At 61.9% G+C, this 17446-nt stretch overlaps 1 protein-coding gene across 2 annotated transcripts in view; it reads right to left on the reverse strand.

Moving 5' to 3' along the window:
- ZC3H3 (zinc finger CCCH-type containing 3) overlaps positions 1–17446 on the reverse strand; it is a 101835-nt gene that overhangs the window by 26387 nt on the left and 58002 nt on the right. The window contains exons 5-9 of one of the 2 annotated variants that reach the window (XM_003903242.5): positions 13315–13502; positions 5993–6035; positions 5757–5915; positions 5591–5660; positions 3113–3244 (exon numbers count right to left, since the gene is read on the reverse strand). In XM_003903242.5, coding sequence (XP_003903291.3) covers positions 3113–3244; positions 5591–5660; positions 5757–5915; positions 5993–6035; positions 13315–13502 — 592 coding nt within the window. Of the gene's footprint in view, positions 1–3112; positions 3245–5590; positions 5661–5756; positions 5916–5992; positions 6039–13314; positions 13503–17446 lie in introns of both variants that reach the window. The other variant, XM_009213740.4, reaches the window with a different exon arrangement.

The following is a 17446-nucleotide window of genomic DNA, read 5'->3' on the forward strand; positions in this document are numbered from 1 at the left end:
TCTCAACTCTTAGCTCGCACTGGGGAGCTGAAACCCAAGACTCAGTCAGGGTCCTCCCCCTCTCAGCAGCTCCCTGCAGACAGGCACCAGCCACACACAGGACATGGAGAAAACGGCAGCATGGAGGCTCACAGAGCAGGTGCTGCAGATGCAGGAGGGCCAAGGTGTGCAGGAGCTCTCAACGCAGAAGTGGGGATGGAGTCACTGTCACCCCCGCACATGTGCACATGATGCTTCCCAGGCCTGTGCACTGGGGGCGCTGGCAGCAGCCAACACCCCAGCCGCAACACGCACACGCAGCACCCAGCTCCTGGGTCCTAAACACCCAGAAGGAACCAGGGTGCCCTGCCGGAGCAGCTGTCCCATCTAGAGCCACCAGGAGCAGTGCCCAGACCCTGAATCTTTTTTTTTTTTTTTTTTTTTTTTGAGACGGAGTTTCACTCTTGTCGCCCAGGCTAGAGTGCAACGGCACAATCTCGGCTCACTGCAACCTCCACCTCCCGGGTTCCAGCAATTCTCCTGCCTCAGCCTCCTGAGTAGCTGGGATTACAGGCATTTGCCACCACAACCAGCTAATTTGTTGTATTTTTAGTAGAGATGGGATTTCACCATGTTGGCCAAGCTGGTTTCAAACTCCTGACCTCAGGTGATCCACCTGCCTCGGCCTCCCAAAGTGTTGGGATTACAGGCGCGAGCCATCACGCCTGGCCCAGACTCTGAGTCTTAAGCACACCCACAAGGAGCCAGAAGCGGCTGTCCCAGAGCCGCCGGGTGCTGGGAACATCTGGGTGCCAGAAAGCAAGGAAGGCTGCAGAAGTTGTCAGGCACATCATAAGGGCAGGAGCCCCGGCAGGGCAGCGTGAGTATTGAAAGGGGATGGCAATGGGCCAGCCGGACACACCCGTGGACACACAGGCGAGCAGTGAGCACGGAGGAGGGAAAACTCTTCCGTTCAAGGACGCAGGCAGCGGATCAGAATTTGACAGCAGATAGACACGTTTGGCTATTAAGACTAAGGGGAGAAGGTGAGGTTTTCTAGTCTCAAAGTCTCTCCTCAGCAAAACGTTGTCAGCCAGGGAGATCCCTTTGACAAGGATGGAGCAAGCTCCCAAGGCAAGGGAGGAAAACAGCGCTGCACCCAGACAGGGACGTCTACCAGGAAGGATGTGGCAGGACGCGGCAGACCCCGCAGGTGTGTACAAACAGGCGGTCTGAAGTCATCCCCGTCCTGATATCCAGGACAGGCAGCGTCTGGCGGAGGCTGACCCCTGAGCCACAGCCGTGGCCCCCCAAAAGGGGAAAGAGCGGAGATTTACTCCCAGCCTAAATTATTCACAAGGAAAGGGAATGTGGCTCTTTAACAAGCCGTCGCTTTATGAAGCAAGGTTAACAATTCCACTTGATTCAGTGGAATATTATAAACTCTCTGGGGTCCGCTTGAGGACTTCTACTTCAGGCGCAAGGTGACGATTCAGCACTTTTCACATTATTTAGAGAATAAAATTAACCCTCGCAGGCCCGGGCTGCCGCCTGTCCTCACTGGATCTGGCCGGCTCAGCGCTTTCCCATATATAATTACAAGCTGCTATCCATCATGCGGGCGCCGCGGCGCGGACAAACGGAAAGGCAGCAGTAAGCACTTCCACTAATAGAAGCAGGACCTAAATATCACTTTGATATTTTCATTTAAATTGAAACATTTTACAATCATCAGCCATGGCCTCCATGGGGATCCTGCCACTGCCCCCACAGGGTCTGGGGCTGCCCTGGCCAGGCCCTACCTCCCTGGAGGGGATTCCCTGCCAGGTTTCAGGTTGGGGAGCCCGGCCTGGCCAACCCTTGGCCTGGCAGCAGGAGGAGCTGAAGGCTGGCTCCTCCCGGGAAGTGGATGTGAGGACTGAGGATGAGGGAGAGGATGCTGGGAAGGGCCCGGCCCACCACAGAGCGCTGTGCACAGGAAGGAGTGTGTGGCCAGCTTCCACAGCTCCCCACAGGGGAACCCAGCAAGGGAGGGCAGGAGAGCCTAGGGTCTGGCATCCTTGCGGGTGGGCGGGGAAAGGGTTCTTGGGGTGCCTGGTGTTCTCGGCTTCATGGGGGTTACAGACCCTGAGGCAGTGCCAACACTCAGAAGTGTGAGGACCCAGTGGCAGTGAGCCATGGCTGCAGGCCCCGGGGCTTCCTCTCAAGATGCCAGGGACAAGGAGCATCTCCAGGTCCCTTAGTTCCGGCCCCTCCCCACCCTCAGCCACCAGCCCTAGGCCAGGTGCAGGAGCCCCCAGGCAGGGAGAGAAACAGGCATGAGAGGCTGGGGGAGAGGGGGGCTGTACCTGGGACCAGGCCCACTGGGGATGCTGAGGCTACATGGCTTGGGGTGGGGAGTCCTGGTGAAGCCAAGAGGGCAGGCTGAGGCAGAGGGGAGGAGCTGGCTCCACTGCCGGGAATTTCCCAGACAGGTGAGCCTGTGAGCACCTCCCCAATGCAGGAGTCAGTCACACCCCCGGGGAGAGGGGAGCTGGAGCCATCAGCTGCAGGTGACCCTTGCAGCCCAGGTCCCCAGTTCCCCACCCAGCAGTGGTGCCCCACAATGAGCTCCAGTGCCAGCTCACCCCAGCCTCGCCAGCCACGGCTCAGACGGCCCCCTCGGCTCTGCCCGGCCCACCCCTCTGCCCCAGGCTGGGTGGGAGTGCCCATCCACCCACTGCCTTCCTGTGGAGGCTGCTGGCCCCACATCCACCTATAGCCCTGCCGGCCCCCTGGCCTCCAATATCCCCTTCACCACACTGCCATCCCCAGCAACATTCCAGGAGCTGCTCCGGCCCAGCCGCCACACCCCTACCATGGGGGGCCAGCTTCCAGGCTACCCGTGCTGCACCTGGAAGTCTAGGTCCTCTGCGTCTCACCTTCCCATGGTTCAAACCCCGCCCTGTGCTGGTGCTGTGCAACCCCAGGACAGTTGCTGGACCTCTCTCAGTCACCTGTGAGGTGGACGTGATGACACTGACCACCTCAGGGCTGCAGAAGGGTCATCCAGCCACGGTAGGCACCCAGGAGTGAACAGAGGACGACCAAACCACAGGAACCCCGCCCACTCGGGCTCCCACGGACCTCTCACCTTTGCACCCAGGGGGCAGTAGCCTTTGAGGAAGTCGCTGCAGACCTCAGCCTTGCGGGACACGTACACATGGCTGTAGGGACAGTTGCTGTTGCTGCAGATGCCCTTCAGGAAGTAGGAGCACACCGGCATCTGCGGGGAGGGCCAGCAGTGAGGGCCAGCAGGCGGCCACCCTCCAGGGCCCACAGATGGTGGCTGGGGACCCTCCTACAGCCCCGCTCGAGGGAGAAATGGACACGACGGCACCAGCAGGCAGGAAGGGCAGCCACCAGGACCCGTGGGGCAGGGAGGCTGCTGCTCAGAAGTGGGCCCCCCGCCTTCCCAGGTGAGCCACACCCCTGCCCTTGCTCTGTCCAGAGGAGGCATGGAGCAGCCCTGTGGCTCAGCCTCAGGGGCACCCTCCTCTGAGTCCCTCACCTGTTCTGAGCCTGCCCACCGTCCAGGGCAAGATGGCAGCCAGGGCTCCCAACCACTAGGCCTGTGGTCAGGGCTGCCCTTGGAGCCTGTCAGGTCATGGGGACCAGTGTCTAGGTAGGAGGACAAGCCATAGGCCAGCACCCAACAGAGGGCTCTCCAGGCACCTGACCTGTGGGCCACAGGCAGTGTCCCTGGGCTCTACCTGAAGGCAGGCCTGGCGTGGCACTGGCTGCAGGCCAGCACCGTGGAGGCCGAGGCTGTCAGCAGGAGGGGTCCAGCAGTGTCCTCCTCCCCAGCACAGGGCCGCTGGCCACAGTCAGTGCTTGTTATCACCACTGGGCTGGGAGAGGGAAGCAATGCAACTTTCCTCCCATTTGGGGGAACCTCAGGCCTGAGGAGCAATGGCTGGGCTAGGGCCACCCAGGGAGGGAAGCAGGGGGTCTCCTGCCGTCTCCAGGAGACATCTCCCTGCCCCTTGTGGGCCACCACAGGCTCCTCCTGGGCTGCCTGGGAGTCCAGAACAAAGATGTCACCGTCTGGCCTCAGCATGGAGCCCCCACAGAGCCCCTGCCAGCACCCCGGGGGTCTCCAGCCTTGCCCCAGGCTATTCCCACTCCCCTCCCAGGGCCTTGCTCCCTCCTGGGTCAGACTACCCTCCCGGCTCCCACTACCCCCGTCCCCCTCCCCTTTCCAGCCTGCTCAGAGCTGCTGGGGCCTGAGGAGCCCTGGGGGATCTGGGCAGATCCAGAGGCTTCAAAAAGTCACTTTTCTGGGGCGAGGTTGGGGACGGGAGAGGAACTTGTCTAAGGCCAAGGAGGGAAGAAGGGGTCCAGAGAGCCAGCGGCCAGGGCTGAGAGGGAGGGAGGGAGAAGGCAAAGAAACAAAGGGTGATTTAACGAGCGGGAGTTTATTTCTAATTGTCTTTTAACTGCAGCCGCAGAGGGGAGAGGGGCTGGGGGCCCGTTTGGGGCTGGCGGTGGTGGGCTGTAGACAATTCCCTTAATGTGGTTTTTGATATAGAGCCCAAATTAGCTCTAATAAAAAGGGATGATAAAGCCAACTCTACAGCAAACGGAGCTCCTCCTGGCTGTCAGAGCGGGGCTGTTATCAAGAGGAAACTGCGTTCTCATTTCAATTAACCTTGTTTGCACCCCGCCACGTCCACACAAATAACAATAACATTAATTCAGGGCACTGGTGCGGGGCGTCCACATTAGACAGCTTGGAATGTGCTCTGGCTTTGGAGCTGGGAGCTAATGAACCCGAAACTCGACGTGAATTTCCAAATTGCTCACAACAGAGTTCCGAAGCTCTATTAGGGAGAAAAATGCTGATTCTTTTCAAGTTCCTCAAGGGGAAAAGCTGTTGCGGCAGCAGCACCCCTGCCCAACACCGCCTCCCTCATCCGAGGCAGCCCTCACTCCGCTCGCATGCTGTGGTCACACCGTGGCTGAGTCCAGCGCACAAGAGCTACATGTGTCCCCGCCAGCACTGACCCCTGACCCCAGCCCCGGGGCGCTCTTGCTTCTTCCCAGCAGGGGACCCACCTTGGCTCAAAGCAAGTCTGTGGGGTTTTAGGCGGGGACAACCGCATGAGCCAGGAGTCCAGCTGTTTCCCCTCCAGCCCCTCCCTCCTGCCTTCTGCCCAGGCAGCCTCCCCACCCAGCCCCTCACATACAGCTTCCCCGCTCCTGCCAAGCCCAGTCTGAAGAGGCCCTGAGGCCTCAGCTCTGGGTCCACAGGGGCACCTATGGGACCACATTCCCCTGGGCATGTGTAAGGGGGGCCTGGGGATCTGGTGAGGCCTGGTGCTGTCAGGAGAAGGCAAAAGAGACCCCTGTGCATGGTGAGCGGGGACCCTATCAGTGCTGCTTTCCTGTGTAGCCCAGGTGCAAAACCTGCAGTGGGGTAGAGGCAGTACAGCAGACTCTAAGGACGCCAGGGCAGGGATCTGCATGTCCCAAGCCCAGGGAAAGCTGTGGGCACCATCTGCCCAGAGGCCAGGCGGCCAAGGCCCCAGAGAAAGGTGCACAGGAACAGGGCCACCAGCGCCGCACTCACCTTCTCCTTGGACACATGGTGGGAGAAGGGGCAGGTCCCATCCGTTTTCTTGCAGGTGCCCCGGACAAACCTGCAGCACCAGGAGAAAAGGGTGTGAGGAAGAGCCAGCAGGGACCACGGGCAGGGCCCAGCACAGAACCTCCCCCAGGCGAGGGCAGGAGGGCACCTGGTGCACACGGCCACCTTCTCAGGGTCATGGATGTAAGGGCAGCGCTCGCCGCGGTTGCACCTGCCGAAGCGGTTGTAGTACATGCAGTACTCCTTCCTCTTCTCCCTCCGCTGCCGTGCCTGCCGGATGATGGCCAGGCTGCGCTGCACAGCCCGGCTGCAGACAGGGAGAGAGGTGCGTGAGCCCGAAGGCAAGCAGGGAGCCCCACCCACTGTCCAGCCCGAAGGCAGTACCTGGCCAGGGAACGGCTACAGCTGCCTGCAGGATCCAGCCGGCCTGCTGGGGAGAGAGGCACGGGTCATAGCAGGCCACAGCCTTGCCCACAGGCCCTTTCCCTGCTAACCCCCTTAGTGAAGGCCCTCAGGGGTCCCAGCCCTCGGCTCAGGCAAAGCCTCCCCTCCAGGAAACTGCCCAGAGCTCCCCTCCCCACAGTGGTTCAGACGCCCTGGGCCCTGCCAGGCCCCTCTGGGGACACAGCACCTGAGAGTGGGGAGCTGCTGGGCCCTGTGTCTGGCTCTTCTCCAGGGCAGGGTCCAGGAAGGGCTCCTGTCCCTGCCTTCAGAGCCAGCAAGGCCAGGCAGCACCCGCGGAGGGCCTGGCCATGTGGGCTGGAGCCGCCCGCCTGTCCCTGCGGCCTCCCTGGTCAGGCTCCCCAGGGCCACACTCTGCTGGCTGGAACCCCCCTGCTGGCTTCCTCATGTCCCTGGGTGCCCATCCTGGGCTGAGGCAGTGACTGGCCAATGGACACTGCTCCTGGCTCTCTCCTCAGCCCCGGCTACCCAGGAAGCTGCCCTGTAAACAGAACAGCTGCTAACGGCAGCACCTCCCTCTGCCAGAGCCTGGGCTGGGGCTTGTGGGGCACCTGCAGGGTCACTTAGACCAGGGGCGTGAATATGGCCCATGGGGCACACATGGTCTGGGCTTTTTTTTTTTTTTGAGACGGAGTCTCGCTCTGTCTCCCAGGCTGGAGTGCGGTGGCGCGATCTCCACTCACTGCAAGCTCCGCCTCCCGGGTTCACACCATTCTCCTGCCTCAGCCTCTCATGTGGCTGGGACTACAGGCGCCCACAACCGCGCCCGGCTAATTTTTGTATTTTTAGTAGAGACAGGGTTTCACTGTGTTAGTCAGGATGGTCTCGATCTCCTGACCTCGTGATCCGCCCGCCTCGGCCTCCCAAAGTGCTGGGATTATAGGCGTGAGCCACCGCGCCCGGCCGGTCTGGCCTTTTAGGAGCAAGAGCGGTTTCTGATTTTTAGAGGACTGTAAAACTAAAGAAATGCAGCAGAGAAGGTGTGGGGGCAAAGCCCACTCGGCGGAGGCATCTGCCCGGCTGCCCACTGCAGCTGTGGGCTCCTGGGGGAAGGGCACCTGTCCCTGAGGCCCTGGGCTGGCCCTAGCAGATCTTGGCTAGTGCCTGTTACTCTAAATTTTAGAGGTGCCTCATCAGATACTCCTCAAAACCCTGAGCATAAGGACCACCCCAGCCTTTCTGAAACTGCACACCATGGCCTGAGAGGGCAGCAGTGGCAGGAAGGGAATGGACTTTGGGACTGGACATGGCCGAGTGCTGCGAGGCCTGAGAGCCAAGGGGATGAGGCGGGGAGGGGGTGCCACCTGGAGGAGGAGGGTCTACTCCGGTGACACAGTCCTGCCTGCCTTTTACAGACAGAGGTCACCCAGGATCATGGGGTGGGCAGGGCAGGGCGAGCCTGCTGAGGGCGGCTTTCCCGGGTTCCTCAAATACACGCATGATCCTGCCCAGACCAGATCCAATTTCCTCCAGGGCAAATGCTGAAATGGACACTGCAGTTAAGAGGCAGAGATGACATCACTCAGAAATTCTGGGGACCTGAGGTGGCGACAAAGCCATCCTGCTTTAAAAAGGGACGTCCCAAAGCTGCCCAGCCCCAAATAGCCAGCCCTGCCCCACTCTGAGCACTGGAGAGCAGCCTCGTCCTCACTCCCCAGATGGCCCAGCAGCCGCAGGCTCCCACCCGAGGACCCAAGCCGTCTTCTCCTTTGCACCCTCAGGCTGGAGCCCCCCACACTCCTCGCTTTGTGCTTTGCATCCAGCCCAGTGCTCCCTGGCTGGGGTCAATGGTGCTGCTGCCCTTCGCCCTCAGGGACCCTGCCTAGTGTCCCCACTCTCAGACCATCTCAAGTTTCAAAAGGGCAGCTCCAGAGCTGAGTGGCAAGTGAGCCCTGCAGGCGCAGAAGCAGGAGCTAGTAATGGTGCCTGGGGGCAGGAAAGGAGGCACTGAGGAAGGCAGAAACCTGGGGAGTGTGGGGAGGCCAAGGGCAAAGGGAGGGTGATGAGGGTCTTGGGGCAGGGGGGACCAATGTGGGGGGGGAGCTCAGGGCAGCTTCTGTTCTCAGGCTGGGACCCTTGTCCCCGGGTGGACAGCAGGGTCCCGTCCAGGCAGCACGGGCATGCCCTTGCACCTGCCAGACTGTGTGGTGAGGGACGCGGCAATGCGGCGGCCTGTCGACACTGCTGGTTCCCAGGCTCTTGCCCAGGCTGCCGGTGACACTGTGACGCCATCCGCTCCCAGCCAGGGACATGCCGGCATCACATGCCTGCCTGGCAGGACTGGGGTGCAGCGGGGGGGGGGGGGTTACTTCCCTTTCCACTTTGTGCTATTTAAAAAACATGCCAGTGTGTCGCCCAGGCGCGGTGGCTCATGCCTGTAATCCCAGCACTCTGGGAGGAAGAGGCAGGCAGATCACCTGAGGTCCAGAGTTCGAAACCAGCCATGACCAACATGGAGAAATCCCGTCTCTACTGAAAATACAAAATTAGCTGGGTGTGGTGGCACATGTCTGTAATCCCAGCTGCTCCGGAGGCTGAGGCAGGAGAATGGCTTGAACCCGGGAGGCGGAGGTTGCTGTGAGCCGAGATTGCGCCATTGTACTCCAGCCTGGGCTACAAGAGCGAAACTCCGTCTCAAAAAAACAACAAAAAAAAATTCCCAGTGTGAGGCTTACGACAGGAGTTCTGACAAGAACAGGAGGCACTTTTTCAAATGCTTTGCAGTGTTAAAAAATGCACATAAAATAGCTGGCTGGAAAAGAGGCAGGGGCTGCCTAAGAGGTGCTAAAAAGTTCAACTGAATAACCCCCAGCAACTCAACAGCAGAAGGCGCCGTGCATTCCAGAGAACTTTCACTTCCCCGGGATCTTCCCAGAATAGACACGGCTCCCGCCAGCCCCACCCCCTGCTCGGTGCCCCAGTGCCGGCTCTGGGCCAGGCTCCTCTGGGCACCGCTGGATGTCAGGCCCTGCAAGGCAAGCGGGATGGGGGCCCTGAAGTCAGAGGTTCCTCAGCACCTCCAGTCCCTGCTCCGGCCAGCACCCACTGGACAGCTGCTGCCTGGCCCAAGGGACAACATCCATGATGAGCGGCGCACACAGGCAGCCCCAATTCCCAGGCCAGCCCTCTCCCAGGAAGTCAGGCAGGGCCGCGCCAAGCCCTGGTCTGCTCACAGCGTGCCCACCAGGCCCTCCAGGGCACGTCCGTCTGGTACATGGAAGCTGCACCCTTGGGAGAAGGCGGCCAGCGGCAGAGGGCGCCCCAGGAGAGGCAATGTGGGGCGGGGGCTCTCAGACAGGGCCTTTGTCACCCCAGAGAGGGAGGGCAGGTGGCGAGCAGGGGAGGTGCAGAGGCCGGACGTGCCAGGAACACGCAGCAGCTGGCCCGCAGCAGGGAGGGCCACAACCACAGGTGCCAAGGCCAGCCTTGTGGCCAGAGACTGGGGCCTCTGCCCCATCACAGGGACCGTCAGGCTCTTGGTGGCCATATATGGGCCATGCTCACTGGGGGCCTACACAGGAGTATGTGGGGAGGGGCCCTGGAGCTCAGCCCTTCAGGTGGCAGGTGGGCCGGGAAGGGAGGGCTCGGCTTCACGGAGTGGGGAAGCTGGGGGTAGAAGCCACACTGTCCTCTGCTGTCATGGGCCCAGAGCCCGGGGGCTCAGCCAGGACAACCACCCCCACCCCTTCCAAGAAGGCTGCACTTTCTTGTTGAAGTCAAATTTCTGCTGACACCAGGGGAGGAAATTTATTTCTTTAATTATTATTCCTCTTAAGTGGGCTGGTCAGCGGTATCCCCACAGCTGGGAGCCATCTACCTTCCTCATGGCGAGGCAGGGCCGGTGGGGGCCCGGGCAGCTGGAGCTGTGGCCTCGGCTGTCGACCCAAAGGGTGGGTGCGGCTTCACTGGGCTCTGCACAGGCCCAGGACTGCCACAGTTGCCACCAAGGCTGGCCAGCAGGACACCAGAGGCCGCAGCCCTACTTGATGGAAGGCGGGGCCTCCCCAGGGGCAGAGGTGGGAGGAAGGAGGCCCCAGGACCCCTGCCTGCCACTGGCCTCTGTGCACCAGACCCTCCTTGCTTGTGTTGCTGAGGCCGAATGAGGGAGCTCTGAGTTGCTGCTGGTGCAGGGGTGAGATGTGCCCCAGAAGGGCTGGGGGAACCACACTGGCTCTCTGATGGCTCTGGGGCAAGGGAAGGGCCAGCAGAGGCAGGGGCCAGTCAGCAAGGGTGGCCGGGATAGACTGTTCACAGTGTGGTGATGTCAGGGGCTCTGCGCCTGCCATGTGTGTAAATGGGAAGGCAAGCTTCTGCGGAGCTCAGCACTTGGCACCGAGGGGGAGATGCAGGGGAGACGCAGGAGCGCCGCAGCCTCCCAGGGAGGAGTGTGGCAGCCCCTCCCTCCCCTCCCTACTGCTGAGCAGGCCAGGGCTATACACTCCCTCCTCCCCAAAGCTCAGACCCTGGGCCGTTTGGTGGTGGGCACCGTGTCTGAAGGGGCCAAGTGCAAACCTGCTGCCTGCCTGCTGCCTGCCACAGGCATCTCATGGACACTGAGGGATGGGAGCAGCCGGGGTGGCAGGTGCACCTCCCCCAACAGGCCCACCCAGCCCAATATAAGTGGACCACAGGATCCCGGCGACCCAAGGACCCCGGTGCAGGGAGACGGACCCAAGCCACAAGCCCCTCCGTGGGTCCCACAGGTGCACAGTATGGGGAGAGTCCCAAGGATACACCGCGACCTGGGGTGAAGAGGTGGGACCAGCCTTGGCACTGTGCAGGGAGTGGGATGCAGCTGCTGTAGTGGGGGCCACTCCCTGAGTGGGTGGGTCCCTGGGATGGACTCTGGCTCTGGAAAGGGCAGCAGGCATCCCCTCCCTGGCTCCGGCTTCCGCAGAGCAGGGCAGGGCCTGCAGACTGACTGCCAGGAGCAGCCTCAGCTGCCTATCCTGGCCGCCCGGGGCTCTCGGGGACGTCGGGACATCATGGTCTCCATGGCTGCTGTCTTGGCCACTTAACCATCAACCTCAGTCAATGCTATTATCATGACTACCAGGAGCTTTCTGAATGGGGATGCAGGGGTGCCAGGCAGACCCCGCCTGCCCCCAACCCATCTCATCTCCCTGCTGGCTGTGCACGGGGTCCTGCAATGTCTCACACCCCAGCACGCTCTCGCCCAGGCCTCTGCACGGTCACCTAGGGATGCTCTTGCTGCTCCTGTCCCTTCTGAGCTCCTCTCAGTTTTCAGCTCATGAGAAAGGCCTCCCTGACCGCCTGACTGGACACGAGTCTACGAATCTACGCCTGTGGGCCCTAGGAATCTTCACTCGTGTTCAGCCCGCGCCTCCCCCTGCACTAGGGATGTCAGAGGCAGCATCCGTGGGAGGTGCAGGGCACCCTCCCACCCAGGCAGGCAGCTGAGGGCTCGGGGCACCCTTCCCTGGGCAGAGGGATCAGCCCGGATGCTCTGTCCACTGCCTTCAGGACCAGAGAGGAAAGCCAGTGCCAGGACTGTGCCTGCAGGATCAGTGCTCTCAGGACAGTGCCAGCCAACGTGGGGCTTGGCCTCTGCCAAGGAGGCCCAGGGGAAAGGTGGGACCACCCGGCATGAGCAGAGAGGCACCTCATGGCTTTGTCCCTGGGGGGTCAAGCATGACGTCCTCAGAGCGCCTGCTGCCGGCCCCAGGAGCTCCACTGCTCAGGCTCCCTGTTGGCCCACATGGCTGGTGGCGGGTGGATGGCCGCAGGCACCTGGGACCTGCTGTGCCAGAGATTGGCCAGGGCCTTATGCTTCACTCAGGGAATGACTGCTGGAGATGAGACCAAGGCCCCTGCCCTCCATGATACAACAGCTGTGTGTAGGGCCCCACAAGTCACGAAGCTCTGGAGTCAGAGGGTCAGAGGTAACCAGAGAAGGCCCTGCTGGGTGACAGGAGGGCCTGTCCCCCAACCCACGGCAGCATCCCCCAGGGGCGGAGCCTCACCAAGGCCCCCATGTTCTCAGTCAGCTCCTGCACTGAGCACCCTGGGTGTAGCAGAGATGAGGCCACACACAGAAATCACACCGCCCAGCCCCTCAAGGTACGGGTGGGGAAGCGGAGGCACACACAGGAGTGACACAGTGCCCAGGAAGGGACCCAGGGCTTCTCACCAGATCCTCACCAAGTGAGGACTTATTCCCACGCAGTTCACCAGGCCCCCCAGCCCCAGCCACCAGCCTGCAGGCATGGTCAGGGGCACTGGCCAGCCACAGTGTGGCTCAGAGCCCTGCGAGGCAGGTGCCAGGGCCCTCATGCTGCCCCCAGCGACCCTGCCCGGGAAACAACCTGGAAGCCCCTGGAGCCCGGAGATGAACACTAGGAACACAGCCAGGCAGGGTGGCCAGTGAGGCTGGCTTCCAGGGAAGGACGCTTCCCGCCTCTCCTCTGACCCCCGCAGACCCTGCCCTCGGAGTCCACCTCCTCCAGGGCTGAACCTGTTCTCCGTCGAGGCCCCAGGCGGGTCGGGGAGCCAGCGGGGCCCAGCCTCTGCAATCCCAACACCGCTTGCAATCTCCCCCACCCTTTTTTTTTTTGATGGACAAGAAGGAGTAAAATTGGACTGAAACCAAAATATTTTTCTAGTTAATTTGTAGGATAAGCAAATCCAAAGCATTTCCTTCTCCTGAGCCTGTTTCCCTGGGCTGGGAGGGTGCGAGGTGGCGGCGCCGGCTGCCTCCAGACACAGTTGTCGAGGCGTCGCCAATGCGATTACGGGCACCGCGGCCCCAGGTGTGCGCTCGCCCGGGCGTGTTTACCGTACCTGGCCTCATCCTTTTTCCAAAAGCGAAACACGGTGCTTGTGAGCAACTCTTCCCTACCCCACAGAAAATCAGGGGCCGCTCAGTCACACGAACCGGGCACCACTCCAGAGCCCTTCCCGGGGGATGCCAGCGAAAGGCCGGCCTCCTGGCACCCTCCATTCTCCGGCTGCCCTGTCAGTCTCACTAGGGATGGCTACAAAGGCGCTGGGTGTATGGAAGAGTGAAATTAACTCCCAGGCTGGGAGGTGACCCACTTGGGAAGTGCTTGTTTGGACTGGCTCCCCAGGAGCATGAGGCCCCTGACCTCCTCCCTAAGACAGGGGCCTGAGCCAAGGCCCAGAGTAGCCACAGCATGTTGGAGGTTAGGGGGTCGGGCCTGCAGTGCCCACCACACACTGGCCGGACGGTGTCACCTCCCAGCGCCCCCGCCCTCACCTCTCACCTGTGCGGAGAAGGGGTTTGCTGCCCGCGTCGCCGGGCTGGCCGGAGGTCTTGGAGAGTTTGTTGGCAGATACTTTGTACAGGACCCCTCCGATGCAGCGGTACCCTTTGCTCCGCCACCGAGGGGAGCCCGGTTGGGCTTTCCCACCCCCGCTGGCAACTGGACGCAGGCGGTTCAGCACCAGGGACCTGCAGAGACAGGAAATGCCCATCAAACCTGGCCCCAGGACAAACTACAGCTCTGATGGTCAGTGCCAGGGGCTGAGCCCAGGCCTGGCCTCCCGAGGCGGACAGGGAGCAGCACCTGCGGTGGGACAGACTACAGCTCTGATGGTCAGTGCCAGGGGCTGAGCCCAGGCCCGGCCTCCCGAGGGGGACAGGGAGCAGCACCTGCGGTGGGCACACACTCCAGCTGCGGTGACCACAGGCCACTGGCCCAGCTGCCAAGAGACTTCTGGCCCCCTCTGGCCCCCGACCCCCACCTCAGGGACACTTTGGCTGTCATCAGGGAACACTGACAAGGAGTCCCAGGAAGTGGTGCCCCCGACCCCACCCACAAGGCTGGGAACTCATGAGCCCCTAAGAGCCACGGTGAGGGAGCAGTGTCCTCCAGTGCACACCTCTCCTGTGGACATAACCACCCCGCCCTGGCCAACTGGCTGTGCACTGCGGGATAAGGGTCCCTGGGGCTGCAGGGCAGAGGGGCTGCAAGGTGTCCACGTGCTGGTGAGAAGCACACCTGGCCCTTGGTACCTGGGCTGAGGCTCCCTTGAGTCTGCTTCAAGGCTGGGGCTATTTCTACCAAAGCGGCCCCGGCACACACCACCCTGGCCTTCAGGACCACAGACACGATAGGGTCAGCTCCACCCTGTCCTGCCTCCCCTTCATCCACAGCTCAGAGAGCCCCGCACTGAGAGTGCACAGCGACAGCCTCACAGACCCCTGGCCAGGCAGGTTGAGGGAAATGCAAGTCCAAGGGCTGAAGAGGCCGCGACAGCCCCTGGAGTTAGCTGAGCCAATGACCCTGGCTAGAGGAGGAGACCTAGGCCAACAGACCCTGCGCCCTGGCAGCCCCCACTCCTGTCAGATACTCCACAGCCTAGGGGAAGAGTAAGACAGGAGGGGCCTGAGCTGCACTCCAGAGGCACCTCCCTGCAGCTGCCAGCCACACCCACAGCCCTGCAGACCCGCGGGCAAGCAGCCCCCAAGGTGGGGGGCTCAGGGCTTGGCATGGGCCTCTGCAGGGCACAGGGCTGCCAGGGTGCATTTCAGCAGTGATCAGCTCGTGCAAATTGCGCTTCATTCCACATGGGCTCACACTCTGCTTATGATGCCACGACTCCTGAGGTGGGTACCGCGCCCCCAGCAAATCTGGGCAGCAAATGTGGGCAGGACGTTTTTGGGCAGCCATGGATAAACAGGCAGCAGAGGGACCAGTCAAGTGGAAGGCGAGGACGGGCAGCTCAGGCCTGGCACAGGGCTGTGTCCCCGCTCTACGCTCTCCATGCCACACCAGTCCCCATGGCCCTGCAGCTGCACAGGCCTCTGCTGTGGAGTACCCGAGCTCCCCAACTCTGCCACAGCTGCAGGAGACCCTTTTCCAGCTGGTCTGGGCCAGGGTGGGGTGCCCCTTAGACTCAGACCTATAGCAAGCATGAAGGTGGGGCTCGCTTGTCTGGCTGGATGGGGCAGGTGCAGGGGGACGGCAGCATATCCGTCAAAGCCACCCACGAGGAGCCAACAGATCTGGTGGCACTGGGGATGGAGCAGCCCTGCTGTCGGGTTCAGCCGCCATCCCCACCACTCAGCCCCACAACCCCTCCGGGCCTCGGTCCCTCTGCCTGCAAGCTGGGGTAATTCTCAGCAGCCGGGGGCCTCCAAGGGCCCATTAGAGAGAGAATGGGAGCAGAGAGAGCCTGGCGCCGGGGATTGGAGCTGCAGTGTAAGTACAAGCACTGCGGCCAGAGCACTTAACCCAGTTTCCTTTAATTAAAATTCTAGTTCACAAACACCAATCTTGGTGGGAAAGAGCCCACCAAGGGGCCTGGCAGTGCTGAGTGGTCTGCTGGCCTCCACCTCCCACCCATCCTGTCTGTGCCCTGCACACTCCAGCTGCTCCCCAACTCCCGGCCGGGCACTGTCTGGGCCAGAAGGGTGGAGGGTAGGCATCCTGCCAGCCAGACTCAGACCTCCAGGCTCTCATCAGACCCTGGGGTCCCGGTGCAGCCCTGGCCTCCGGGTGCCTGCAGGCCCAGCAGGTGCATGGCCCATACCTTCGGCTTATCCTGGCACAAGGCCTGGAGGGAGGGCCAGGCCAGGCGGAACCTCCTGCACCAGCCTCTCGGTTGGAGAACCCCGTCAGTCCCGGGGGCTCACAGGCAGGTTCTGACCTTCCACAGGAGCTACAGCCACTGCCTGGGGGACACTCAGCTTGACCCCAAATCCCACAGTCAGGCTGAGCCCAGGGCCCTGCACCAGCCTCACAGTACCCACAGGCCTGAGGGGTCTCACCACCCACAGCCAGCTGCTCCTTCATACGCCAGCCCAGGGCTGGGGCGGCATTGGGAGGGTGAGGGGGCTGGTGGCCAGGGTGCACCCCCAACTGCAGCACCAACCACTCACAGAGCCTCTGGCCATCATACAACTGGGGCCAGAGCTAACTGTGGTCCTTGCCCCAGAAAGGCCGCTCAGGGCCAGCCTGGACTTGCTCCCGGGAGCCCCCAGCTCCCTGCCTCCCCACAGGCTCCAGTGAATAGATGGTAAGGCTGCACTCTTGCGGGAAGCACCCCCTCCTGCATGCCCGACCCTACCCACAGCACAGGATGGGTTCAACCCTGGCCGCCACAAAGCAGGAGGGACACGCAGGTAGCAGAGCCAACCCAGCTCCGCCTGGGTCCAGCCAGGACGCCCTGAGGGGACGGCTGGGAGGGAGGCCCAGAACCCAGGCACGCGAGGACTCGGTTGCGGGAGTGTCCCCCTGACTGAGGCTCACATGGGGACGGGCCACCACCCACTGACTGTGTGGCTCTCCAAAGGCACCTGGAGGGAGGGCGAGGCCCGGGCCTGCAGCACCTGCTCCCCTCCCCCAGGGGCAGCCACAGCTGGCCAGGCCCAGGAAAGGCCAGTGGGGCAGAGGCAGCAGGGCCTCTGGGGGTCAGGAGGCACTGGAAGCTTTCAGGACCACCCCACCCATCAGGGCTGCCTCTCAGCTCTGTCTCAGGAGCTTGGTCTGGCCATGACCCTGCTCATTTTTTTTTTAATTTTTATTTTTTGAGACAGAGTTTCGCTTTTGTGGCCCAGGCTAGAGTGCAATGGTGCGACCTCGGCTCACTGCAACCTCCGCCTCCTGGGTTCAAGAGATTCTTCTGCCTCAGCCTCCAGAGTGTCTGGGCTTACAGGCATGCGCCAACACGCCCGGCTAATTTTTGTATTTTTAGTAGAGATGGGGTTTCATTCCATTGGCCAAGCTGGTCTTGAACTCCTGACCTCAGGTGGTCCACCTGCCTTGGCCTCCTAAAGTGCTGGGATTACAGATGTGAGCCACTGCGCCCAGCCGCCCCCGCTCATTCTTATGGATGAACATGAACAATTAGCTTGTCCTCTTCTCCTCCCTCCTAAAAAAAAACAACTTACTAGAGTGTGAGAGCACCCAGAGAACGTTAGTGATTTGGGTGGAATGGAGATGCGGCAGCCCCTGCTGAGCCGTCCCAGGCTCTGTGCCCGCTCTTCATGCTTGGGAATGTTTCCAGCCTCCCACTGCCCACCACCGCCTCGGAGCCCAGGGCCTCCTGGGAATGGGGGAGGGTGCTTCCCGGTGCTCAGCACACCTAGCCCAGCAGCCTCATTCCGAGAAGCTGAATCCTGGGAAGATGCTGTGGCAGAACCTCGGGCCTGCGCAGGTTGGCGGGTGACGGAGAGTTGTCTGGGGTTGCCCTCACCCCTGCCCTCGCCCCTGCCCTCGCCCTGGCTGCCTGGCTGGCTTTGGAACCTGCAGCAGGAGGGTGCTGGGAGGGTGTGGGGTGAGGGCCTTGTAGCTTTTCATGGCCGTGGGTGTCACAGCACTCCAGTAAATTGTGACCCTAATGGAGAGGACGGCCTTTGGAAACGAACTGCATTGAGAAGGGGGATGAAAT

This window comes from Papio anubis, chromosome 8 (genome assembly GCF_008728515.1).
Source record: "Papio anubis isolate 15944 chromosome 8, Panubis1.0, whole genome shotgun sequence".
Classification (NCBI taxonomy): domain Eukaryota; kingdom Metazoa; phylum Chordata; class Mammalia; order Primates; family Cercopithecidae; genus Papio; species Papio anubis.